The following is a 26,628-nucleotide window of genomic DNA, read 5'->3' as shown; positions in this document are numbered from 1 at the left end:
CAATTAAAGCCAGATTCAAAATACTTGCTTAGGGAGCAGAGACACGCTTCACGAATGTCCTGCTAAATGTGGAAGAAATGTGAAATTGACTGTGAAACCAGAATTCACGGAATGCGATGTAAAAGCATCTCTATTATCAGGGTGATTTTCAAGGTTGGTGAGTAAACCATAAGGGAAAACAAAACATTTAGAGTATTTATCTTCCGGTCGGATTTAGAAATGCAATAAAAGGATGGAAATGTCCTCATTCGTGTATTTAAGGCAAGGAACAGCTGTTTTAAGGTTCCAGGCACCATTCTTTCATTCATTCAGGGCATACAAAACCTTTGCAAGACCAATTCTCGAATACAGCTCATCTGCCAGGAATCCACACTGTATAAAGGACATTAATACAATCGAACGAGTCCAGAGATACTTCACAAGAGTCCTCCACTCCTCTGCTCACAATAGACTCCCTTATGCCAACCAGACTTGAAATTTTGGCTTTGGACAACCTAGAACTACACCGCCTTCGGTCTGACCTAAGTGTAGTACACAAAATTATCTGCCACAATGTCCTACCTGTCAATGACTACTTCAGCTTTCAACCACAATAATACACGGGCAAACAATTGATACAAACTCAAGACAAACCGCTCCAAACTCGATTGCAGAAAATACGACTTCAGCAACAGAGTGGTCAATGCCTGGAATGCACTACCTGACTCTGTTGTTACATTCTCAACTCCCCAAAACTTTAACCTTATAACTATCTACCGTGGACCTCACCCCATTTCTAAGAGGTCCGTAAAGCGGGCGTGCATAAGCGCACCAGCGTGCCTACCGTCCCTGTCCTACTGTTGAATACCATTTATTTGTACTCATTTCTTATGTATATACTATACTTATATGTTTATCTGTTATGTTCATACTTATACTTGTTTTCCCATACATGCTTGACAAACTAAGTAAATTAAAATAAATAAATAAATTCGCTACTGCTGGCATTGCCCACACATTAATAAATAATAAATAAATAACTTTATTGTCATTGTACGTGTATACACAGTATACCCATACAACGAAATTCACTTAACACCCAAAGACCAGGTCCAACATACATAACAATCCCCAAACACACTCCCACCCACAATTCTCCACCCCTAAACCACCCAAACATCCACACAACAGACCAAGTCATGTTGTCCAACAGCTCACTGATGGTGGCCCTTTAGTTCATTGTTGAGTGCGATTATAGTTCTGGGATAAAAACTATTCAGAAGACGTGCGGTCCGAGTTTTAATTGTTCTGTATCTTCTGCCAGAAGGCAACAGTCCAAAAAGATGGTAAACAGGATGGGAAGAGTCTCTGAGAACGTTATGCAACTTTCTCAAACAGCGAGATTCGAAGATGTCGTCCAGGGCTGGTAGCTGGAGTCCTGACGATATTCTGAGCAGTTTTAATGATTCTCTGTAGAGCGTTTTTGTCCGCTACAGAGCTGCTCCCATACCATGCAAGAATGCCATTATATTCAGAGAGAATGAAAATATTTCTTCCCTCCTTCTCTCTTTCTTTCTCCAGCTGCAGGAGAGGTGCCTGGATTTTTTGATACGCTGATGGACATTGCACAAGAGCGGGGAAAGACCCAGCTTACGAAACACAATGGCTATTGCCAAACACAATTCCTCCCTCCCCTCTCAACCCACAAAATTCTGTACTTCCTTGTACCTTCCCCATTTTATCTCACTTGCTTCACTCACAAGTGCTTTCTTTCTTTCTTTTTTCTTTTTTTTGGTCAACTTGCTGTATCTCAGAACAAGCATAGAAGCTAAAAGACTTTAGGTGTGTCTTCCTTTAAGGGAAAGAAGAGAGGGGAGGCTGAGAACACACCGAGGAGAACCCTTCCCAACTTCCGCCTGTTTGAGAGAAACATAAGACCAGAGTTCAAAATTCAGGCAAACATCTCTGAACCAACACAGAAAAAGCCTCCACAACAACATAAATAGGCAAGAGAAAACTATTGACTGCAAAACCCGGGTGGAAATACAGGAACTCTGCTGTGATGAGGTATGTTCTACGCACAGTTGGAATTAAAACAGGGGGTCTCGATTTAAACTTATTTTAACACTTCTGACCAGCAAAATCTCACTGATCCTTGTAAAAAAATGTAGGCTAATATAGGCAGCAATGAGATAAACGATCTCTTCTACAACTCATTGAGACACAGATATAACTTGGTCTCCGCTTTATAAGGCCTTGGTAAGGCCACACTTGGAATATGGAGTCCAGTTTTGGTCGCCACGGTGTAAAAAAGGATGCGGAGACTCTAGAAAGAGTGCAGAGAAGAGCAACAAAGAGGATTAGGGGACTGGAGGCTAAAACATATGAAGAATGGTTGCGGGAACTGGGTGTGTCTAGTTTAATGAAAAGGACTAGGGGAGACATGATAGCAGTATCTCAGGGGCTTCCCCGAAGAAGAGGGAGTCAAGCTATTCTCCAAAGGACCTGAGGGCAGGAAAAGAAACAATGGGTAGAAACTAATCAAGGAGAGAAGCAACTAAGGAGAAATTTCCTGACAGTGAGAACAATTAACCAGTGGAACAACTTGCCTCCAGAAGTTGTGAATGATCCAACACTGGAAGTTTTTAAGAAGAGGTTGGATAACCATTTTGTCTGAAGTGGTGTAGGGTTTCCTGCCTAGGCAGGGGGTTGGACTAGAAGACCTCCAAGGTCCCTTCCAACTCTGTTATTCTATTCTATTCCAGGAAGAACCTAGTTTTGGTCTCATTTTGTGGGAAGGAGAACAAATTTCTCTCCGATGTAATGATTTCTACCAATATCTATGGAACTGCCATTACTTTGTTTTGATGGGGAAATGCTTTCGTAATTCAATTCTTTTGGACAATGCATGGCTTGCTGTGAGGTTGCTCTGTGCTTGTCAAATTGTTCATCTGTCCATGTGTGTTTTTTTTAAACCCCCCCCCCCCCTTGCTACTGCAGACCTATTGAATTTCTGGAGACAGTATGTCCTCCATCAATGTACATGACTTCAGTAGGCTCTTTGATAAATTAATGGAGAAGAACAGGGTCACGTCCTGCTTCCGTGAGGGATTCTTATTCGGGGATGGAAGGAGACAAGATACCATATTAAATCAGTATTTAATTTGATCAGCGGTGGCTTTTCCTCTGGTGTTCTTACTGTTTAATGAAGTGTAGTGGGCTTTCTTAAATTCAGCTTCGATATGGCGACGACAGTAATGACAAATTGGCAATTCTGGCTCGGACAGATAAGAATTGAAGTTCCTACGGTCTACGGGGTAATCTACAGATTTCAATCAATCAACGCGCGCCTTGTTTTAGTCACGGAATTGAAACCGTTTTTCTGTCGGACTCTTTAGCTTTGACAGAATATTTTTAAAAGGGTAATGACTGCCAGCCAGGCTCAGAAATCTGAAGAGGAAGGAAAGGAGATGAGGAAGGAAGAGAAAATGCCAGTCAGCATGAGTGAGTGAAGGATCAGTCAGCTGGAGAGGTTTTTTTGTGTGTGTAACTTTCCCTATTTCCTCTGGCACAGATTCTGCTTCTTCCTCCTCATTTTGTGGCCTGGGATACTTGGCGACGTTCTTCGGCTAGACAAAATGTATGGGAGGATCGCCTCGCCGGACTTCCCCAACGTCTATCCTAACAGCAAGGAGAGGATATGGAATATCACTCTGCCGCAGGGCTATGTCGTCCGCATCTATTTCACTCACTTCAACCTGGAGCTGTCTTACCAGTGCGAATACGACTATGTCAAAGTACGTCCAACTGCCATGTAGCAGTTTTGTGCGCAGGGTGAGATTTACACTAGCTAACGCCCTAGAACCGTGATGGCGAACCTATGCCACAGGTGGCACAGGGAGCCATATCGGTGGGCATGCGAACATTGCCCTAGCTCAGTTCCAGCATGCATGCATGCACCGGCCAACTGATTTTCGGGCCTTCCGGAAGTCAGGAAACAGGCTGTTTCCAGCCTCCGGAGGACCTCCAGGGGTGTGGGGAAGGCCCGTTTTTCGCTCTCCCCAGGCTCCAGAAGCTTTCTAGGAGCCTGGGAAGGGTGAAAATGGCCTTCCCCATCCCCCCGGAGGCCAGAAACAGCCTGTTTGTCGATTTCTGGTGGGATCGGAAGGCCTGTTTTTTGCTCTCCCCAGGCTCCAGATGCTTTCTAGGAGCCTGGGGAGGGCGAAAACAGCCTTCCCCAGCCCCTGGAGGCCCTCCACAGGGCGAAAAATGGGCCCACCGGGCCTACCATGCCATCACGTGCCAAAAGCATGGGGAGCGGGAGGCGGAGTCACATGCACATGCACGGGGGCGGAGCCCATTGAATTATGGGTATAGGCATGTGTGCACACAAACCCCCCATGTTCCCCACGCTTTTGGCACGCGACGGCAAAAAGGTTAGCCATCACTGCCCTAGAAGATAGGCTCAAGATCCAGATGGATCTTGAAGGACTTGAACACTGGGCCCTATCTAACAAAATGAAATTCAATGTAGAGAAAAGTAAAGTCCTACACTTAGGTAAGAAAAACCAAAAGCAGACATATAAACTGGGGGAAACCAGGCTTAATAGCAGTAAGTGTGAGAGGGATCCCGGAGTCTTAGTGGACATCCAATTAAATATGAGTGAAGAGTGTGCAGCGGCAGCCAAAAAAGCCAATGCAATCCTAAACTGCATTAACAGAGGGATACAATCAAGATCAAGGGAGGTACTAATAGCACCCTATAAAGCCTTAGTAAGACCACACCATAAGAGTATTGCATCCAGTTTTGGTCACCACACTATAAAAAAGATGTTGAGACTCTAGAAAAAGTGTAGAGAGCAACCAGGATGATGAGGGGACTGGAGGCTCAAACGTACGATGAACGGTTGCAGGAACTGGGTATGGCTGGTCTAGTGAAGAGAAGGACCAGGGGAGACAGGATAGCATCTTCCAATATTTGAGGGGCGGCCACAGAGAGGAGGAAGGGAGTCAAGCTATTTTCCAAAGCACCCGAAGGCCAGACAAGGAACAATGGATGGAAACTGACCAAGGAGAGATTCAACCTGGAAATGAGGAGGAATTCTCTGACAGTGAGAACAATCAATCAACCCATGGAACAGAAGTTGCCTTCGGAAGTTGTGGGAGCTTCATCACTAGAGACTTTCAAGAAAAGATTGGATTGCCATTTGTCAGAAATGGTGTAGGGTATCCTGCTTGAGGGGGGGGGGTTGGACTAGATGACCTATAAGGTCCCTTCCAACTCTGTTAATCTGTTCGAGTGTAGACCCACACGAGAGCAATTTTGGTACGAGTGAGCAAGCAACCTGACCCCTTGTTTCATATTTGCTTAGCTCCGAAAAAGATGGAACGAGATTCTCTTGCTCAGCCTTCCGTCCATCTGAGGTCGGTAAAATGAGGACCCAGACTGTTGGGGGAAATAGGCTGACTCTGTAAACCACTTAGAGAGGGCTGTAAAAGGACCATGAAGCGGTATATAAATTTTAACTGCTATTCCATCCTTCCTTCCTTCCTTCCTAGTGGTTAGAATGCAGTATTGCAGGCTAATTCTGCCCACTGCCAGCAGTTCGATCCTGACTGACTGGCTCAAGATTGACTCAGCCTTCCCTCCTTCCGAGGTGGGTAAAACGAGGACCCAAATTGTTGGGAGGCAATGGGCTGACTCTGTAAACCGCTTAGAGAGGGCTGTAAAGCACTGCAAAGTGGTATATAAGTCTAACTGCTATTGCTATTGCTTAGGGAGACCGCGTGTCTCCTATCAGGTCCCCACAGAAACTTGGGGCGGGGGAAAAGATGCACAACTCAACGGCAGAGCTCATTGTGTGTTTGCTTTACAGCTGAACTCAGGAGGTAAGGTCGTGGCCACACTCTGCGGGCAAGAGAGCACTGACACCGAGGAGGCCCCCAGGAAAAAGATATACCGCTCCGTTGATAACAATTTAGCGGTGACTTTCAGATCGGATTACTCCAACGAGAAACAGTTCACTGGCTTTGAGGCCTTCTACGCTGCTGAAGGTGAGAGGAGTGAAATAGCTAGAAGAGAATCTGTGTTTTGATCACTCCAGGGGAGGAAAGTTGGCAATGTTACGGGAAAGGGGTCTGCCTGAGACCCCATTGATTGAGAGGAAGTACTGAGTCCAATGGGCCCCGGTCTGATATGATCAGCGGTGGGTTCTACTTACCTTTACTACCGGTTTGCAACGGGGCCCCGTGCTTGCGCTCGCTTCTCTCTCTCTCTTGTGCACACTCTTCTGCGCATGCGGAGAAGCGTTCTGATGACATCGGGGTCGGTGGGCAGAACCTCCCGCCGGTTTTACTACCGGTTCTATAGAACCGGCACGAATCGGGAGCAACCCACCACCAGATATGATCATAGGGTGCCATAATCAGCACATATTTAGTCAGCAGAAGGTTCAATCTCCGGCAACTCCTGGAAACCATTCTTGAGCCAAATCTAGAATTGCTGCCCCTTGCCACGATCAATAATGTAAGTTTAGAAATAGATACGAGGGAGCAAAATAGGGTTTTTAATCTAGCTTTGTGGGGCTTTCTTTTCACATAGAAGTTACGGTATACAGTCGTGGCCAAAATTGTGGAAACCTTTTGGGAAAAGTGCCTTTTCTAAAACTTTGCTAATAACACCACTTTTTTTATTTCTTTCGGAGTAATACCGAAAAATTATATATCAATGGAAAGATAATTTAATCAAGAATGTAATGCAATGACTTTTACGAAGGATTTGCTATTAGAATAGCAGTGACAGTATAAAGAAGAAAAACGAAAGACGTAGAAAAAAACGAGATATATAAAAAAGATCATCACAGAAAAAACGAGATTTACAAAAATGATCACCACGTTAGTTAATCCTGAGTTGGGTAACCTTTAGCATGAATGACGGCCTTACAATGTCTTCCCTGCAACAGTTCTGCAGCTGTTATCATGTGAAACCAAGATTGAACGATGGCTTCTATTAACTGGGTTTTATTGCTGGGTCGCTTCTGACTAACCAGTTTCTTTAGTCGGCTCCATAGATTTTCAATTGGGTGAAGATCTGGGCCATTCCCAGGCCATCCCAGCAGTGGAATAGGATTATCTTGAAACTCAAAAAAAAAAAAAAAGTGGTGTTATTAGCCATCAAGCCTCAAAAATACACTTTTCCCAAAAGGTTTCCACAATTTTGGACAACTACTGTTGTAGTTTAGTGCGTATTCTCTAAATCAAAGCAGAGGGAAATCACAGGGATCATACTGCTGAATTCTAGAGAGGTCTAAAAAAAGCTAAGCAAAAGCACAAAGCTTTGGAGCAGAGAGACCCATAAACTAATACAATTTACAATCCAGTTTTGATATTTTCCATATCTGTTGTATGGACATTTGTGTGTGAGCAGTCACCCCCGCTGCCTCTACTACTTCTACAAACCTTGCCCCAAAGAGCCACATTTAATCCCAATCTTAGTCCTCCATTTCTGTTTTTCTCTTTTTAGACATTGATGAGTGTGAAGGGCAGCTTGACGGCGAGTTGCCTTGTGATCACAACTGTCACAACTACCTGGGCGGCTTTTATTGCAGTTGCCACATTGGCTACCTTCTACACAGGGACAAGAAGACTTGCAAAGGTGAGTCCACTTCCTAAGAATCAGGGAGGATCAAGTGGTGAAAAATTGGCCAGAGTGTGATACCTGAACCTTTTTTTAAAAAAAAATCACCATTTCCCTAATTTGTTTACGCAAGCAGCTGCTTTGCAATTGGAATGTGCTGCAGGTTTCATTGCGATTTAAAACAAGTTAAGCCGACCGAGTACCTTTAGGAACTCTAGAAAAGGGAAACAAATTATAATAGTGATAGCACTTAGACTTATATACCGCTTCACCGTGCTTTACAGCCCTCTCTAAGCAGGATCCAACTGTTGGCAGTGGGCAGAGTTAGTCTACAATACTGCATTCTAACCACTGGGAGGGAGGGAGGGAAGATAGCAATAGTCCTTAGACTTATATACCGCTTTGCAGTGTTTTACAGCCCTCTCTAAGCGGTTTACAAAGTCAGCCTCTTGCCCCCAACAATCTGGCTCCTCAATTTACCCACCTCGGAAGGATGGAAGGCTGAGTCAACCTTGAGCCGGTTGGGATCGAACTGTTGACAGTGGGCAGAGTTAGCCTGCAATACCGCATTCTAACCCATGGGAAGGAAGGAAGGAAGGAAGGAAAGAAGGAAGGAAGGAAGGAAGGAAGGAATAGCACTTAGACTTATATACTGCTTCACAGTGCTTCGCAGCCGTCTTTAAGCAGTTTTAAAGAGTCAGCCTATTGCCCCCAACAATCTGGGTCCTCATTTTACGCACCTCGGAAAGATGGAAGGCTGAGTCAACCTTGAGCCTGGTAAGATTTGAACTGCCAAACTGCAGGCAGCTGGCAGGCAGCAGAAGTAGCCTGCAGTACTGCACTCTAACCACTGCGCCACCACAGCTCATAATTAGCTATGCCACTCAGGAAGGATTATATTCACCAGCGTCGTTTTCTTCCTTTTCCATCTTTCTCGTTCTCCCTTTTCTATTTTCCAGCGTGAAATAAACTTGGCGCTCCCCAGCTTAGGCAGAGATGCTGACAGTGGTGCCACCTGTGGTCTTCTCCTGAAAACCCACGGAGGGCTACAGTCATTCGGCAGCTAGCTCTGCCTTCCGCTTCTCCCATCGTCATCCGCCTCCTGTGGTTAATAAAATGGCTTCCACCATGTCCCACATCTCTTGCAATGTTTATTTTGCAATGGCACTCTACGCGAGAGGAAAAGGGAAACCTAAAGAGGTCACAAGCTGGGCCTGAGAGGACTAGGCGAGGAGGGAAGTCAGGGGTGGGCTTCAAAAATTTTAGCAAGGGGTTATCTGCCCGGTTGCTGAGTGGGCGTGGCCATGGCGGGTATGGCCTAGTCAGCCTCCTGCACCACAGCGGGGGGTGGTTTGCCCTCCCCGGGCTCCAGAGGCTTTCTTTGAGCCTCCAGGAGGGTGAAAAAACGGCCTCCCCAGGCTCCAGAGACCCTCTGGAGGCCCGTTTCAGGCCTTCCCGAACTTCCGGTAGGTCCGTTTTTCTCCCTCCCCGAGCCTCCATGCACGCCCTGCACTTACCTGCATCCAAAACAGGCTGCATGGGGACTCCTGGGAGAGGCGGGGTGGGGTGGGAGGGGCCAGCCAGGAGTGGGATTTGGAGGTTCTCTGAACTGCACAGAATCTTAGCCAGGTTCTCCCGAACCCCCAGCAGCCCACCCCTGAGGGAAGTATGTACAGTCACAACATCATACATGGAAACAGTCTCCTACACAGATCCGGCAGGTTTCTTGGGGGAAAAGGAGGAATCAGATGAGGTTGAAGCAGAATCACAGTAAGCTCCCATGTCACCTGAAGCTTCACGCCAGGGAAGGCAGGTTTTCCTGTCCACCCAAATCTCACCACATTAGTGCTTCCTAGTCCAACCGTACAACACTTAGAAACTGGGCATTTTAAAACAGATGAACAGATAGAGGTTCTGAGCTCTTCCTCCGGGTTTGCTCCACCAACTTCTGAAAGCCTCTCCTTTCCTCAATATATTTTTCTTGAGGAAATAAAGGACTTGGGGAGGACAGTTGGGGAAGGAAATAATCACAGCGATGCCCCCACCTGCCAACCTGCTTCCTATCATCATCTTTTTTTTTTATTTTTAATTTGATTTATATGCCGCCCTTCTCCGGAGACTCAGGGCGGCTTACAATGCGCTAAGCAATAGCCTTCATTCTTTTGTATATTTATACAAAGTCAGCTTATTGCCCCCACAAACTGGGTCCTCAATTTACCTACCTTAGAAAGGATGGAAGGCTGAGTCAACCTTGAGCCTTGGCGAGATTCGAACCTGCAGTAATTGCAGGCATCTGGTCTTAATAACCAGCTTAATAACAGGGTGCCTTAGACCACTGTACTACCAAGGCTCTTTATTTAACGACCCCATAATCCCTTGCGGGGTGGAGTCTGGGCAACCGTATGGGGCTAGCAGTATGTTTTACTGGCCGGATGCTCTACCTGTCGCCAGTGCAGAGTTTTGTTCAGCAGATATATTTCAGTGTGCCCCGAGAAAGAAATATCTGCCTCTACCTAGGACCGAACTCACAGCCTCCTGACTGTGAGGCGAGAGCTCTACCTCTAGGCCACCACACTACTCCTTCCTATAGGAGCCTAAAGTTCAAAGCAACTCTTGGTTTATTTCACCCGTAAGACCCATCATCTCAAATGAGAGTGAGTTTCTAGTGGGGAATTGACGGTTAAGTTTAGACATTCATAGATTGTTTCGAGCTGAACTGTTCACATTTGGCCCTAACCTGTGACACTTTCTGCCCACCTTACTGCAGGACTTAAGCCATTCTTGTTGGTAAATCAGGGTTTATGCGTCATATAATCTCAGCCAGGGGTGGGCTTCAAAAATTTTAGCAAGGGGTTCTCTCCCTGGTTGCTGGGTGGGTGTAGCCATGGTGGGCGTGGCCTAGTCGGCCTCCTGCACCATGGCAGGGTGTGATTTGCCCTCCAGGGGCTCCGGAGGCAAAAACGCCCTCCCCAGGCTCCGGAGGCCCTCTGGAGGCTGGAAATGGGCCTGTTTCCGGCCTTCCTGAACTTCCGGTAGGCCCGTTTTTCTCCCTCCCCGAGCCTCCGTGGGCGCCCTGCACTTACAGGCTACATGGGGACTCCTGAAAGGGATGGGATGGGGTGGGCGGGGCCAGCCAGGAGTGGGATTTGGAGGTTCTCCGAACGGCACGGAATCTTAGCTAGAGGTTCTCCCGAACCCTCAGCAGCCCATCCCTAATCTCAGCTCATTCACAGTACCAACCAGTTTCTCCCGACTTTTGTTTTCTACTCGTCGGTCTCGTCCGCATTTTTTACAGTCCATTCAGTAACCAAATTTATGGGCAACTGTTAATTTCAGACCTAATGATCCGGCAATCACACTTTTGCAAGTTGAGATAGGCTCGTTTCTCAGAGTTCAGGTCTCTGGTGGGCACTGCTGTGTAATCTCCAATAAAATATATATATGTATCTATAGGCCTAAGTGTAATTGAATGCTCTCTTGATACTCCTAAAACTCAGCTGGAGTTTATGGCCAAAGACAGAAAGGGGGGTGGGGGGGGAGGAGGAGAAAGGACTGCTTTTGTGCAAGGGATAAGTTTGTGCGTGTGTGTGCGTTCCTACAAAATAGAAATACAGCCTTTGATAAGGAATGCTGAATTAATATTAATGGCTGCTACGCTATGTATTAATTGAACAGTGCCTGTGTGACACCCCTGTCGATGCGGCTCTCTTACCGATGCCCAAACTGTCTAATCATAAATTGAACTGCATTAAATTTTAACGGTCTTACCAGCGCTATCTGAAAAGGTTCAGGGTGCAGGAGGACTAATTCTAGAGCGTTTAAGTTTTTTCCTTTCTTCCATTCTCTGGCATTCCTTAAGGCCGAGATATACAACTTACAGTCTCCAGGGTGGCATGCAACCCCTGACAACCCCCCCCTTTTTTTTAACCTGTCAGAAGAGAGGAACTTGTAATGGCGCAATTAAACTCACTGTATTTAATTTACATTAAATTTAAATGAAAGGTACCGAGGGGAAATTAGCAGACATTTGTTAGATGGGAAGTCCTGCCTCCGGTTATCAGAGGGAGACACTATGGCAGTAAATATGTCACCAGCAAAAAAAGTCATAACAGTGCTGGATTTTTACCATGGAAACTCGTTATTACGTCTCCTATACGTTGCGGTGGCTCAGTGGCTAAAGACGCTGAGCTTGTCGATCGAAAGGTCGGCAGTTCAGCGGTTCGAATCCCTAGCGCCGCGTCATGGGGTGAGCTCCCGTGATTTGTCCCAACTTCTGCCAACCTAGCAGTTCGAAAGCATGTTAAAAAATGCAAGTAGAAAAAATAGGGACTGCCTTTGGTGGGAAGGGAACAGCGTTCTATGCGCCTTCGGCGTTTTGAGTCATGCCGGCCACATGACCACAGAGACGTCTTCGGACAGCGCTGGCTCTTCGGCTTTGAAATGGAGATGAGCACCGCCCCCTAAAGTCGGGAAGGACTAGCACATATGTTCGAGGGGAACCTTTACTTTTACCTTTATACATCTGGCAACGGTGAACAAAGTCGTTGGGAGAGGATTTGGGTTTTGGGAGCTACCGAAAAGGAAAGAGGGGAATGGCTGCGGCACAAACTGAGCCACGACCAAAAACATTTCATTTCTCTCTGTTGAGAACTGCGTATTCTTCTTTGGTGACGAATCAAAAGAGGGAAGGGAACAGGAAAGCTTTTTTTCTCCCTCTCCTTCTGCAAGGACAGGTACCACCCACGCCCATGATGGCGAACCTATGGCATGCATGCCACAGGTGGCACATGGAAGTAATCTCTGTGGGCACGCAAGCCAATGTTGAGGCTCCATTACCTGAGCCTGTGTCATCGGCAGGAGAGGACTCCGAGAGTGAAGGAGAGGAGTTGGCAAGGCGTCCCTCTCCAGGACCCTCCTCTCTGGCAATGCCTTCGGTGTCCTCCGAAAGTCAAGAGATAGGCCCGGGGTCAAGCACGTCCACGCAGCCACAGGTGGACAGTAATGAGGGAGATGAGTCTTGGCTGGATCCTCGGCAGCGTCGCAGAGATAAGCGCGCGCGGAAGAAGAGGCGTGCCAGGGATTAGGCTGAGTTACTGGACCACACCCCACAGGGTATAAAAGAGGGTGTGGTGGCCGGTTCAGCTCTGTGACAAGCAAAAAATGGATATCGGACGATATCCGGTTGAATTAAAGTGACGGTTGAATTAAAGTTACCGTCTTTGTATTTACTGGACTTTGTTGATTATTGTGTATTGGCTTTGTTCCCGGACGAAGGGAGAAACTCCCCCCTCGTGAGTAAAGAATACCTGACAGCCAGCCACTGGGTTGCTGCCAATTCTGATACCGGATAAACTGTTGTCGGCTGAGTTAACTGTTGCCTGTCTGTGGGGGTGCGTGTGTGAGACGGGGACAGAACAGCTGATGCTCAGGTCAGCTCCACCGCGCAACCCTGTGCGCCTCCCCCTAACAGCTGATTTTCAGGTTTCTGCCGGGAGACGGGCACGCATGCACGGGGGGTGGTGTGCGGGCCCCCCCGCAGCCCGTTTTGGCCTTCCAAAACATGGTGAAGACCTGGCTTTTCTGGCAGGCCTGGGGCCATTGATCTTGCTCTTGAGATCTGGTGAGATCCAGCCATGAATGGTGTGAATGAGTTTTTAATGTTTTTAATTTTTCAACGTCTTTTTATAATGATTTTTTAAATGTATTGTGAGCCGCCCTGAGCCTTCGGAGAGAGGCGGCATATAAATTTAATTAATTAAATTAAATTAAATTAAATTAGTCCCAGGAGGCTTCAGGGAGGCCTGCTAGCACCAAAACGGGGGTCACGCACGCATGCACAGGTGGCAGGGGAGCAGAGGGGGAGTCGTGCACGCATGCATGGGGGGGCGTGGCCTGCCGGGGGAGGGGCATTGCATTATGGGTGTCGGCACGCACGCTTTCAGCACCCGTGGAAAAAAAGGTTTGCCATCCCTGACCCAGGCTGTACCCAGAGGGTCACAGGTGCAGACCACCTTATCTCTAGATAAGAAATGATGGAAGGCGCCCGTCCTTATCTTAAAGAGGGGACTTAAAACAGCCCCGTCCCCGTCGCTCAAGCTAGACAGTACAAGTAGTCCTTGACATCCGATGACAAATGAGCCCAAAATTTCTGAGAGACCATTTGCTACGTGAGCTTTGTCCTGCTATACGAACTTTCTTGCCACATTTATTTATTGAATTTATATTGAATTTATAAGGGACGGGGTGGCTCAGTGGCTAAGACGCTGAGCTTGTCGATCGAAAGGTCGGCAGTTCAGCGGTTAAACCCCTAGTGCCGCGGAACGGGGTGAGCTCCCATTATTTGTCCCAGCTTCTGCCAACCTAGCAGTTCGAAAGCACGTAAAAAAAAAATGCAAGTAGAAAAATAGGAACCCCCTTTGGTGGGAAGATAACAGCGTTCCGTGCGCCTTTGGCGTTGAGTCATGCCGGCCACATGACCACGGAGACGTCTTCGGACAGCGCTGGCTCTTCGGCTTTGAAATGGAGATGAGCACTGCCTCCTAGAGTCGGGAACGACTAGCACGTATGTGCGAAGGGAACCTTTACCTTATTGAATTTATCTATTTATTGAACTTATATTGCCTATTCGCACATGGCGACTCAAGGGGCTGACAGAGTACAAAACCTCAGATAAAAATGTGAATCGCTGAAGCTGTTTAAGTTAGAAACATGGTTGTTAAGTGAATTTGGCTTTCCCCCATCGACGTTGCTTGTCGGAAGGTCGCAAAAGGTAGCTCACGTAATACTGCGAGATACTGCGACCGTCGTAAATATGAGTTCAGTTGCATCTGCATTTTGATCACGTGACCACGGGGATGCTGCCACGTCCGTTAAGTGTGAAAAACAGTCGACAGTTACTTTTTTTTTTTCCAGTACTGTTGTGACTTCGAACGGGCGCTAAACAAGGACCATTGCAAGTCAAGGACTCTTTGTGCTTGCTCAGATTAAATGGAACCCTTCAATCTCCTGTTGAGACGGCTTCCCTATGGAACGGTGATGTTTGAATCTCGTTTCTTCTTACATCAGACTAGGATTCGAAATAGTCTTTCGGCTCAGAACTCAAATGTGAACATTGAACTGAATATGTGTTTTTTTTTAAAACATAATTTTTTTCTGAAGAAAGCTTCTATTTTTTTCTTCTTCCACCTTCCTTCCAGCGGACTGTCCGACTAAGGTGTTGACAGCAAGAACGGGTGTGATCTCCAGCCCCAATTATCCCAACCCGTATCCTAAAATATCCGAGTGCAGCTATAGCATCCGGGTGGAAGATGGTTTCATGGTCATCCTAGAATTTGTGGGAACCTTTGATGTGGAAGACCATCCAGAAGTGCTGTGTCCCTATGACATCTTGAAGGTCAGTGGGATAAGCTAAGTTAGAGGTCCTCCGTGCTAGAAATCTGGATTTTTCACACAGCTCTATTGAATTCACTGCCGGTAACTAACAAAGAAACTGGCTTCACAAAGCACCCAAATCATGATTTGTTGAGTAAGCTATAAATGGCTGGGTTCAAGATATGTTAAACTCTACATTACAGTTCACAAACACAGTATCTATCTATCTATCTATCTATCTATCTATCTATCTATCTATCATCTCTATCTAACCTATTCTCTCTCTCTCTCTCTCTCTAATCTATTCTCCATCCATCCATGTCTAATCTCTCTCTAATCTATTATCTATCTATATCTATCTATCTATCCATGCATCCATCCATCCATCTATCTCTATCTAATCTATTCTCTCTCTAATCTATTCTCCAAAAAATCCATGTCTAATCTCTCTAATCTATTATCTATCTATCCATCCATCCATCTCTATTTAATCTATTCTCTCTCTAATCTATTCTCCACCCATCCATGTCTAATCTCTCTCTAATCTATTATCTATCTATATCTATCTATCTATCCATCCATCCATCCATCTCTATCTAATCTATTCTCTCTAATCTATTCTCCATCCATCCATGTCTAATCTCTCTCTAATCTATTATCTACCATCTATCTATCTATCTATCTATCTATCTTTCTATCTATCTATCTATCTATCTCTATCTAATCTATTGTCTCTCTCTCTAATCTATTCTCCATCCATCCATGTCTAATCCATTCTCTCTCTAATCTGTTCTCTCTCTCTCTCTCTCTCTCTCTCTATCTATCTACCCTGTTTTCCCCAAAATAAGACATCCCCTGATAATAAACCCAATTGGGATTTTGAGCGCATGGCAATAAGGCCAAGCACTTATTTCAGGGTTCAAAAAAAAATATAAGACAGGGTCTTATTTTGGGGGAAACACGGTATCTATCTATCTATCTATCTATCTATCTATCTATCTATCTATCTATCTATCTATCTATCTATCTAATCTACATATGTGCCCTGCTCCTATCTTGGCAAACTCTAGGAATCAAACAGCAAAGCACCAAAGAAACAGAAAAGCTTTAAAACAACTGATAAAAAGGATTTTAAAAGGCAGAAGTAGACAAATGACATGACAATCTAGTATGACGCGTGAAGCCAGTCAATGCCACAAGACACTTTCAAAATGAATTAATATTTACAATATATTTCTATTTCACTCTTGTGAGGTTCTGTCCACAATGATCTGATAACATTTTTCAAAATTTTGCCCAAAAAACTACTTGCCACACGATCATTTAAATTTAAAGGTGCAATCTGAAATCTGAAAGGAGAAATTTCCTAAGAGTTAGAACAATTAATCAGTGGAACAACTTGCCTCCAGAAGTTGCGAATGCTCCAACACTGGAGATTTTTAAGAAGAGGTTGGATAACCATTTGTCTGAAGTGGTGTAGGGCTTTGTGCCTAGGCAGGGGGTTGGACTAGAAGACCTCCAAGGTCCCTTCCAACTCTGTTTATTCTAAAAATTCTAAATAAGTTTAAGATTTGCCTTAAAAAAAAAAATGAGAGCACATTTCTCCACACTTTCTAAAGCCATTTCTTTCTGTACTGTAGGATCACACGGAAGGGGAATGCCTATTGAACGACATACCCTAAAATCATATGGTACTTGGGTCACAATGAACTTCACACAATTTCTGCAGCCTCACAACAGGCAAATTCTATTTTGGATGGATTATCTTCAAAACTAACCTATTTAAAATAAGATAAAAGGAAATTAAGAAATAACTGAAGACGTTTCTTTCTTAAACAGTGGCATCAGACAGAGCCAGATGGCAATATCTGGATGTTGGATGCTGTAATAAAGCACTTATATTTTGTGGTTCTGTCAGGTGAAGACCCCCAAGAAAGAATACGGGCCGTTCTGTGGAAATTCCCCACCACCCAAAATTGAAACGCGTAGCAATACGGTTGATATCACATTCGTCACTGACATTTCTGGGGTTCACACCGGATGGAAGCTCAGATATGACACAACAGGTTAGAGGGCTTTGGGGAAAAGACGCGTTCTGCAACATTTTACCACCTTTCTTGGCCCGGTTGTTAAGTGAATCATGCAGTCGTTAAGCTTAGCAAAACGGTCGCTAAGCAAAACTGGCTTTCCCCCATTGACTTTGCTTGTCAGGAGGTCGCAAAAGGGGAATCTGCAACCGTCATAAAGTATGAATCAGTTGTCAAGCATCAAGAATTGTGATCACGCGACTGTGGGGAATGCTGCAACGGTCGTTAAGTATGAGAAACGGTCACAAGTTGTCTTTTTCAGTGCTGTTGTTAACTTGGAATGGCCACTAAATGTTGTTAAGTCAAGGGCTACCCTTACATACGTTGACCCTCCAAGCAACATTTAGATAGATAGATAGATAGATAGAGAGAGAGAGAGAGAGAGAGAGAGAGAGAGAGAGAGAGATGATAGAGATAGATGATAGATAGATAGATAGATAGATAGATAGATAGATAGATAGATAGATAGGAGAGAGGATGGAGAAAGATGGATAATAGATTGGATGGATGGATGGATGGATGTATAGATAGATATGATAGATATGATAGATAGATAGATATAGACAGATAGAGATGATAGATAGATAGATGATAGAGATAGATAGATAGGAGAGAGGTTGGAGAAAGATGGATAATAGATTGGATGGATGGCTAGATAGATATGATAGGTAGGTAGGTAGGTAGGTAGGTAGATAGATAGATAGATAGGAGAGGATGGAGAAAGATGGATAATAGATTACATGGATGGATGGATGGATGGATGGATGGATGGATGGATGGATAGATAGATAGATAGATAGATAGATAGATAGATAGATAGATAGATAGATGCTGAAGCAGTTGGGAGGACTGCAGTGGGGTCGATGATACAGCCCATATGTTACATAGATTAAATTTTCATTCAGGCTAGGAAACCTAGTAGAACAGAAATCCAAAATGTTAAAAGAGTTCTGTAAGAGCCGCGAGATGATTTAATTGCATTTAATTGCCAAGGAGCAGGAAATCAGGGCTGGTTTTTATTTATTTATTTATTTATTTATTTATTTATTTATTTATTTATTTATTTATTTATTTATTTAATTTTCTTGTTTTCCAACTCTGCAGCTTTGCCATGTCCCAACCCTCAAGCACCACCCAACGGCCGAATCTCTCCAGTGCAGGCAAAATATATCCTGAAAGACTTCTACAGCCTGTCTTGCAACGTGGGCTACGCGCTTTTGGAAGTGTGTTAATATTTTCACAATTTTTTTTTTTTTTTACTTCTATGGGTTGGCAACTTATACAGATCAGTATAAATTTTAGCTGGGGGGAACTTGTGCCAAAGCACAAAGCGCTGGGCTGTTATGTGTTTCACACACAGAGGGGAAAACAACGTATTATAAGTGCTTTTAATATTGAGCTGTTATTAATCTTTTCTAGTTTTGGTCTTTCTGGTCCGGGGGCGAAGGGACGTCACGTTTTTTTCCCCTTGTTTTTGGAATGATTGCCAACAAAGGCTTTCTCAAATTGCGAGACAAACGCCTCAGTGGTGGAATTCAATTTTTTTTTACTACCGGTTCTGTGGGCGTGGCTTGGTGGGCGTGGCAGGGGAAGGATACTGCAAAATCTCCATTCCCACCCCACTGCAGGGGAAGGATACTGCAAAATCCCCATTCCCTCCCCACTCCTGGGGGGAGGATACTGTAAAATCCCCATTCCCTCCCCACTCCTGGGGGGAGGATACTGCAAAATCCCCATTCCCTCCCCACCCCTGGGGAAGAATACTGCAAAATCCCCATTCCCTCCCCACTGCAGGGGAAGGATACTGCAAAATCCCCATTCCCTCCCCACCCCTGGGGAAGAATACTGCAAAATCCCCATTCCCTCCCCACTGTAGGGGAAGGATACTGCAAAATCCCCATTCCCTCCCCACTGTAGGGGAAGGATACTGCAAAAGTGAGGGTCACTTCCCCGCTGCCCTGAAAGAGGCGGTGGTGAGGCCTCTCCTCAAGAAGCCGTCCCTGGATCCAGCAATATTGGCTAACTATCGTCCTGTCTCCAACCTTCGCTTCATTGCGAAGGTTGTTGAGAGTGTGGTCGCGCAACAGTTTCCACAATTCCTGGAGGAAACATCCTATCTGGATCCGTTCCAGTCAGGTTTCAGGTCTGGGCACAGCACGGAAACGGCATTGGTCGCGTTGGTCGATGATCTCTGGAGGGCTCGGGACAGGGGTTATTCCTCTGTTCTGGTCCTATTAGATCTCTCAGCGGCTTTTGATACCATCGACCATGGTATCATGCTGCACCGGCTGGAAGAGTTGGGGGTGGGAGGCACCGTGTTACGGTGGTTCTCCTCCTTTCTCTCCGACCGGTCGCAGTTTGTGTTGGCAGGGGGGCAGAGGTCGACCTCGAGGCCTCTCATTTGTGGAGTGCCGCAGGGATCGGTCCTCTCGCCCCTTCTGTTCAACATTTATGTGAAGCCACTGGGCGAGATCATCCGTGGCTTTGGGGTGAGATACCACCAGTACGCTGATGACACCCAGCTGTACATCTCCACCCCAGGCCACCCCAACGATGCCCTTGAAGTGATGTCCCAGTGCCTGGAGGCTGTGCGGATCTGGATGGGGAGGAACAGGCTCAGGCTCAACCCTTCCAAGACTGAGTGGCTGTGGCTCCCGGCATCCCGATATAGTCAGTTGACTCCATCACTGACTATTGGGGGCGAGTCTTTGGCCCCCACTGAAAGGGCTCGCAATCTGGGAGTCCTCCTGGATAGGCAGCTGTCTTTGGAGGAACATCTGACGGCTGTTACCAGGGGGACCTTTTATCAGGTTCGCCTGATTCGCCAGTTGCGGCCCTTTCTTGATCGGGATTCCCTGTGCACAGTCACTCACGCCCTCGTCACCTCTCGCCTTGACTACTGTAACGCTCTCTACATGGGGCTCCCCTTGAAGAGCACCCGGAGACTCCAGCTGGTCCAGAATGCAGCAGCGCGGGTAGTGATGGGAGCAACATGGCGCTCCCATGTAACACCACTCCTGCGCGAGCTGCACTGGCTCCCGGTGGTCTTCCGGGTGCGCTTCAAGGTGTTGGTTATCACCTTTAAAGCGCTCCATGGCATAGGGCCTAGCTATCTCCGAGACCGCCTGCTGCTACCGATGACCTCCCATCGACCCGTGCGCTCCCACAGAGAGGGCCTCCTCAGGGTGCCATCAGCCAAACAATGTAGGCTGGTGGCCCCCAGGGGGAGGGCTTTCTCTGTGGGGGCTCCCACCCTCTGGAATCAGTTGCCCACGGAGATAAGAAGAATCCAGGACCTCAATGCCTTCCGTCGTTCCCTGAAAACCTATCTTTTTCAGCAAGCCGGGTTGGCTTAAGAAGAAATTTTTAAAATTTTTAAATCCTTTTAATTAGTCTGCGATTTTAATTTTTTGGGCCAAATTTTATATATATTTTTAAATGTTTTAATATTTGTATTCTATGTTTTTTATCTTGGCTGTACACCGCCCTGAGTCCTCAGGGAGAAGGGCGGTATATAAATTCGAAATTAAATTAAATTAAATTAAATTAAATTAAAATCCCCATTCCCTCCACACCCCTGGGGAAGAATACTGCAAAATCCCCATTCCCACCCCACTCCTGGGGGAAGGATATTGCAAAGTGTCCATTCCCACACCACTCTGGGGCCAGCCAGAGGTTATATTTGCCGGTTCTCTGAACTACTCAAAATTTCCACCACCATTTCTCCAGAACCTGTCAGAACCTGCTGAATTTTACCCCTGAAACTCCCTGAAATCTTTCATTTTTTTCCTCCCACAGAACAATCTGATTTTGGGATCATTCAAAGCAATCTGTCAAAAGGACGGTACCTGGAACAAGGCAATGGCCCAATGCACCAGTAGGTCTTCGCCCAGAATCCACATGGGATTTGCAGTCCTCAGATATGTTACTTGTTTCTTGTGGAAATCCGTTATCGAGTCTGACAGGACAAAGCTCTCTAATGAAAATTGTGGGAGACAAACTGCATTTGAATCTCAGAATAAAACATTGCCTGCTTTGAAATATTTTCAGCAGAGACCGACCAACTTTTCGCTTTGAATTTACTACAGGGGAGTTAAACGCCAAAAAAATAAATAAATAAATCTTTTTTTTTTATCTTGCTTCTGCTCACCCTCCAATTCTTCTTTTAAAATTGATTTTATGCTCCAGAAGTCATTTGGGAGCCGCTTTTAAGAGGCAGAAATGTAATTTATGTTATTTACAAGCTGAGTAAAAGAATTTGTAAGAATTAAAACAAATGCCTTAGGGTTGCAGATCCCTGATCACAGATACTCAAGACTCTAAATTTAAGTCTCAGGAAAAAAATATCTTTGACTTGGGACCAGATTCTTTACTGTCTAGCTTGCCACTATTTTTATCCTGGTGTTTCTTGAAACTCTTGTCTGAGTTCCAGCCCTTCGGACGCTTAATATTTCTTCCTTATCCTTTTCAGTTGTTGACTGCGGCCCTGCCAATGACATAGCCAATGGCACACTCGTATATGTCACCGGAAGAGACATTTCCACCTATCAAGCTGAAATCAAATATAACTGTGAAAGCCCCTTCTACGCCCTGAAAACCGGCCACTCTGGTAAGAGAAACCTTTTTGTGACGTAGAAGAGGCCACCTTCAAATTTGCTTGAAAATGCTTCCTGCGATCCCAGAGGGAGTTTGTGAAAGTTAAGGGAGCTCTTCTGCATTCTAGTTAGCAGGATCTTCACCCGGGACGTTCTATTAATGTTCTTTTTGAACCTTGAAATATTCTGTAATTCTGAAAATCTCTCTGTTGTGGCCTGCCAGTGGCCAGCAAAGCTGGCAGCAGATTCGGACAGTGAGGAGGTTGGGGAGGAATGTGGGCCAGTCCTGAGGGCTAGGGAAAACTCGGACGAGGGCTCTGCAATGGAGGCAGAGAGGGGGCCAAGGCCATCTGGTAGTTCTTTGCTGCCTCCGGAGTCTGACATCAGCGAGGCAGAAGAACAGCGGGAGCCTGTTCCCAGTGTGCGCATGCGCAGAGCTGCAAGGAGACAGGAACAATTAAGAAAACAGGGTCGATTTGGGATTAAGGCTTGGAGATGACTGGCTCCTCCCATAAGGCATAAAAGAGGAGCGAACAGGATGTGAGCTTTTGCAGGAAGCACTTAGTTCATCTGGTCGGTAAAAGCTTTGGGAAAGTTTTGTTTGACTCTGTGCTAAGTTTGGCCTTGCCCTGTGTTTGGCAGCTTTCCAAGGGAGATAAGGTGGGTGTTTGTAAACACTCCCCTGCAAGACTGTCTGAGAAGCCTTTCGGACTGGGAATGACAATAATTCCCAGCCGTATGAACAAAAGAGGTTTGCCGGGACTAAGATTGTGCTGTACACTTTCTAAGGAAGTCTTAGGTCGGAACACTCTGCCCTTTTATTTGACTGCCTCAGTAGACTTTAAAAAAAGAGAGAGAGAGCCAACAATCTGGTGTTTAAAAATTAATTCTGCAAACCTGGCAGTTTCACAAAGGCTACTCAGCCGCCCCCCCCCCCCCCGGTTGTTCAGATGATTGTGGATTAGCCCATGGAGAAAGAATTTGATAATTTTATGACAATTAAATAGTAAGAAGTGCTCCATTTAAGAACAAGTATGCTGGGCTAAACACCAGTGCCTTTTGGGTCTTGCCTTAATTGCTCTGGCATTGTACCATGTTCATGTCTATAGAGTGAAAACTTCTTTTCAACTTAAGGGATTTGTAAAACTGGCGGAACAGGGACACAAGCAGGGTGGGGTGCTGGGGGTTCGGGAGAACCTCTAGCTGAGATTCTGTGCAGTTTGGAGAACTCCCAAATCCCACTCCTGGCTGGCCCTGCCCTGCCCTCCCCGGACTCCCCATGCAGCCCATTTTGGATGCAGGTAAGTGCAGGGCATGCAGGGAGGCTCAGGGAGGACAAAAAACAGGTCTACCGGAAGGCCGCTAGAGGGCCTCTGGAGCCTGGGGAGGCCATTTTCACCCTCCCGGAGGCTCAAAAAAAGCCCCCGGAGGCCGGGGAGGGCAAAAACGCACACACACCCTACCACGGTGCAGGAGGCCGACTAGGCCACGTCCACCATGGCCACGCCCCCCCAGCAACCAGGCAGAGAACCCCTTGCTAAAATTTGTGAAGCCCACCCCTGGACACAAGGATTCTGGTATTGCTATGCACAGAGGCATGAAAGAGGGAGATGTCAGGCGCAAGAAATCGGGAGTCAAGTTTAGGTCCAATATTAGCGCGAGTTTATTTCACGCTACCACTAAACGAGAATCTATACTACTAACGGTCAAGGGAGATTGGCGGTAAAGAGTCCATGGAATTCAAGGAGGGCTGGATTTGTATCTCTTTGTCGATGCCAAAGGACTCTGAACTGATGATGTACTTGACTCCTCCCCTGACTCAGCCTGGTCATCTCCTACACGAGGTATCAGTAAAACTATGGGATGCAAACTGGGCCCTTCCGGTGAGGGTTAGGACAGTATTTAACACTGGTGGGAAAGAGCTGGTTGCAATCTGAAGTGTAGGTGGCATCTCTCTTTACCAAGGCTATACCGTCTACGCAGGTAATTACCGGTGTGCCTCTGACGGTTTCTGGAAGGATCACAAGGGAAACAAAGCACCTCCGGTCTGTGAACCAGGTAATATATATGCAAATGCTCTACAACAGGTACATAAGACAAGGATATGATCTCAGGCAAATGTCACCCTTTCCTTGCTTCGTGCTGCTGATCTGTTCCAAGTGGTACAGAAACAGTTTTCCCTTCCTGACCTGTCAGCTGTGCATAATTGTGTGGATGTGTGTGGGTGTGTGTAGAATCATAGGTATAAAACAATTTTTTAAAAAAATCTCATGCCGATTTTTTTCATATCCATATAATCAAAAGATGACCAAAAGCGTTTTTTATTCAGCATTAACTATTTCGCTTTTAACTATACAAAAGAAACTATGGTAGGCACTATTCAAGGCTAAAGACAGGTATTACAAGCTTCTGGATGAGAAGTATATCTCTTATTGCAACTTTTTTTTTTTAAAAAAAAAGTATCTCTAAGAACTTCTATAGTAGTACAAAATAACCTTTATATTTTGTCTCAACTCAATTTAATTAGCCAAACTGCACAATCAGAGGCATATCAAACAACAAAGCCAGTATTAAGACCAGACTGCACCATGTAGTATTACTAATAATAAAGTAGCATTCATATTTGTGAAGATAGTTGAGCCACTCAGCACCTGGGAGATCTCAAAGACTACACATTAAGGAAAAATTTGTATTTCCATAGTTTAAAGCACTGACATACTTATATGGCCTAGATTTGTGACTAAGAAACATGTCTCACATTAAGTGCCTTTAAAGCTACAACAGATGCCAACGTGTTACAATGCAGCCATAGCTCTGAACTTTTGTTATGGGAAGGATACCGATAACCACAGAAGCCTCATAGCTTAGAGGTCGAAGGTGTTTGGCAAACCTGGCATCCACATTTCAACCACCACCACCCCTCTCTGGAATTCCTTGTTGGGGTGGGGAAGAATGGGAAAGTAAAAGAGTTTGGGGCACCCAATCCAATCCCCACACTTTTCTAGGACTTGTAAACCGAGGCCGAGAGAATCAAATCTCATGAACTAGTAACAGTCTGACTCGTATCTCCTTTCTCTTCCTTGCCAGTCTGTGGAGTGCAAACGTCTAACACTCTGAAGCGTATCTTTGGGGGGCAGAAGGCTCTGCCCGGCCAATTCCCTTGGCAAGTTTTAATCACGGACGCGCACGGAGCAAATGGGGCTGGAGCCCTTTTATACGATAACTGGATCTTAACAGCCGCTCACGTCCTGGGCAGCCCACCTGATGCATCCTCCCTGACTTTGAAATTGGGGCTCCTAAACAAACGTTCCCCTCATTACCACCAAGCCTGGGCAGAATCGGTTTTTGTCCACGGCGGCTTCACAAACGATGGCCTCAATTTTAACGACGACATCGCTTTGATTAAACTGAAACACAAAGTCCCCATTAACAAAAACATCACTCCGATTTGCTTGCCGGGATATAACCCCGGCTTCCGTGTGAACACAGACGACACTGGAATAATTGCCGGCTGGGGAAAAACGGAGCGGGCCCGGCAGTCCCGTTTCTTGTTGTATACCGAGGTAGATGTTGTCGAGCCGAACAAGTGCAAAGCTGCCTACGCAAACCGGACTTTGGGAGGAAGGCAACTCAGTCTGACGGAAAATATGCTCTGCGCAGGAACTGAGATGGGGGGGAAGGATTCTTGCTATGGGGACAGCGGAGGAGCCTTGGTGTTTTACGATACTAAGGCCAGGAGGTGGTTTGTCGGGGGTGTGGTCTCCTGGGGTCTGGAATGTGGTTCTGCTGGGCTCTATGGGGTCTACACAAAGGTGTCCAATTATATGTCATGGATGGGGGACCTAATTGCACGCCATTCTTGATCGGGTTTTGTCGTGTTTTTCAATAAAGCATAGATCACAATTACTTCTGTAGATTTTAATAATGCCCATCTATTAGCCCCCTCGTCCCGCCCCAAACTAACTGGGTTTTAAGATCCACAGAATCTTTCTCTAAGCTATGCAACCAACAAGCTATGCTTTTTAATCAAGGCGAGTTGAAAGATCTGATTCTTTTGTGAATTTCTTATGACCAACCCTCAACTGAAAATTCCACAGGGGCCAGAATTAGGATGACCGTCCATTTTAAATCAGAAAGTTCATAGAAAGCGTCCAGACCAATGTTCACATTTTCCTCCCAAATTATTATTCTATCTATCTATCTATCTATCTATCATCTACCTACCTACCTACCTACCTACCTACCTACCTACCTACCTACCTACCTACCTACCATATCTATCTATCTATCTATCTATCTATCTATCTATCTATCTATCTATCTATCTATCTATCTATCTAATCTGTCTGGATGTAGATAGATGGATGAATAGATAAGACAGATGGATATCCCAGTCTTGCTCCCTGCCGCAACCCATCATGGTCATAATTCCCATCTATTCAGTTTTCTCATGTTGTTAAAGCCATCAGTTTTCTTCTACCATAGTCAATTTTAAAATCCACATCTTTTAACTCCATTGGGGCTAATCTCTTCCCCCTCATTTACATTTACTGAAGCTTATCTTAATGAGATCAACCTAGCATACAAGGAATTCCTTTATTAGTTGGAGGTAGTAGTATTCTCTTTTTATAAACAGGCATTGCTGACAACCGGTGGGGCAGGAGGGGTGGGGGGAGAGAAAGAGTGTCACGTAGCCCACAGGAACGGAGCAAGAGCCCCAGCGGCCCTGCTTATTCAGCTGTTAACAGTTTGGTCTCAACTGCCGAGACCAGAATGCTCCAAAGATTTAATTCACGCCCACACAAATCCAGACTGGAAAAAGGAATTGTCATCATCACATCCATTTGAGTAGCAAAGTCTCAGTAATTAAGAGATGCTCAGCAGGCAACTGAAACACACATTTGCTCACATTGGGCCTCTGTTAAATTACAATGCTGCTTATTACTAAATGAAGCTCATT

At 45.7% G+C, this 26,628-nt stretch overlaps 2 protein-coding genes across 2 annotated transcripts in view; one reads left to right on the top strand and one right to left on the bottom strand.

Moving 5' to 3' along the window:
* TARDBP (TAR DNA binding protein) overlaps positions 1-26,628 on the bottom strand; it is a 46,135-nt gene that overhangs the window by 8,458 nt on the left and 11,049 nt on the right. The gene's annotated exons all lie outside the window — the stretch shown is intronic.
* Positions 1,626-25,554, top strand: MASP2 (MBL associated serine protease 2). The gene is made up of 11 exons (XM_070956282.1): positions 1,626-2,046; positions 3,554-3,776; positions 5,856-6,033; positions 7,502-7,633; positions 14,812-15,008; positions 16,905-17,052; positions 18,178-18,296; positions 20,872-20,950; positions 21,545-21,682; positions 23,652-23,726; positions 24,756-25,554. The coding sequence occupies exons 1-11, from the start codon at positions 2,042-2,044 to the stop codon at positions 25,529-25,531; spliced, it is 2,070 nt and encodes a 689-aa protein (XP_070812383.1). The 5' UTR covers positions 1,626-2,041; the 3' UTR covers positions 25,532-25,554.

This window comes from Pituophis catenifer, unplaced genomic scaffold, assembly GCF_029215685.1.
Source record: "Pituophis catenifer annectens isolate HBS135680 unplaced genomic scaffold, rPitCat1.0.hap2 SCAF_18, whole genome shotgun sequence".
Classification (NCBI taxonomy): Eukaryota; Metazoa; Chordata; class Lepidosauria; order Squamata; family Colubridae; genus Pituophis; species Pituophis catenifer.
Note: the sequence above shows the minus strand (reverse complement) of the source record. Positions and strands in the feature narration are given on the sequence as shown.

Bases quoted from the DNA above. Each gene is read 5' to 3' on its own strand.
- MASP2 (XM_070956282.1), top strand. The intron at 3,777-5,855 runs GTACGTCCAACT...TTTGCTTTACAG, and splicing joins GCGAATACGACTATGTCAAA to CTGAACTCAGGAGGTAAGGT. The intron at 18,297-20,871 runs GTGTGTTAATAT...TTCCTCCCACAG, and splicing joins TGGGCTACGCGCTTTTGGAA to AACAATCTGATTTTGGGATC.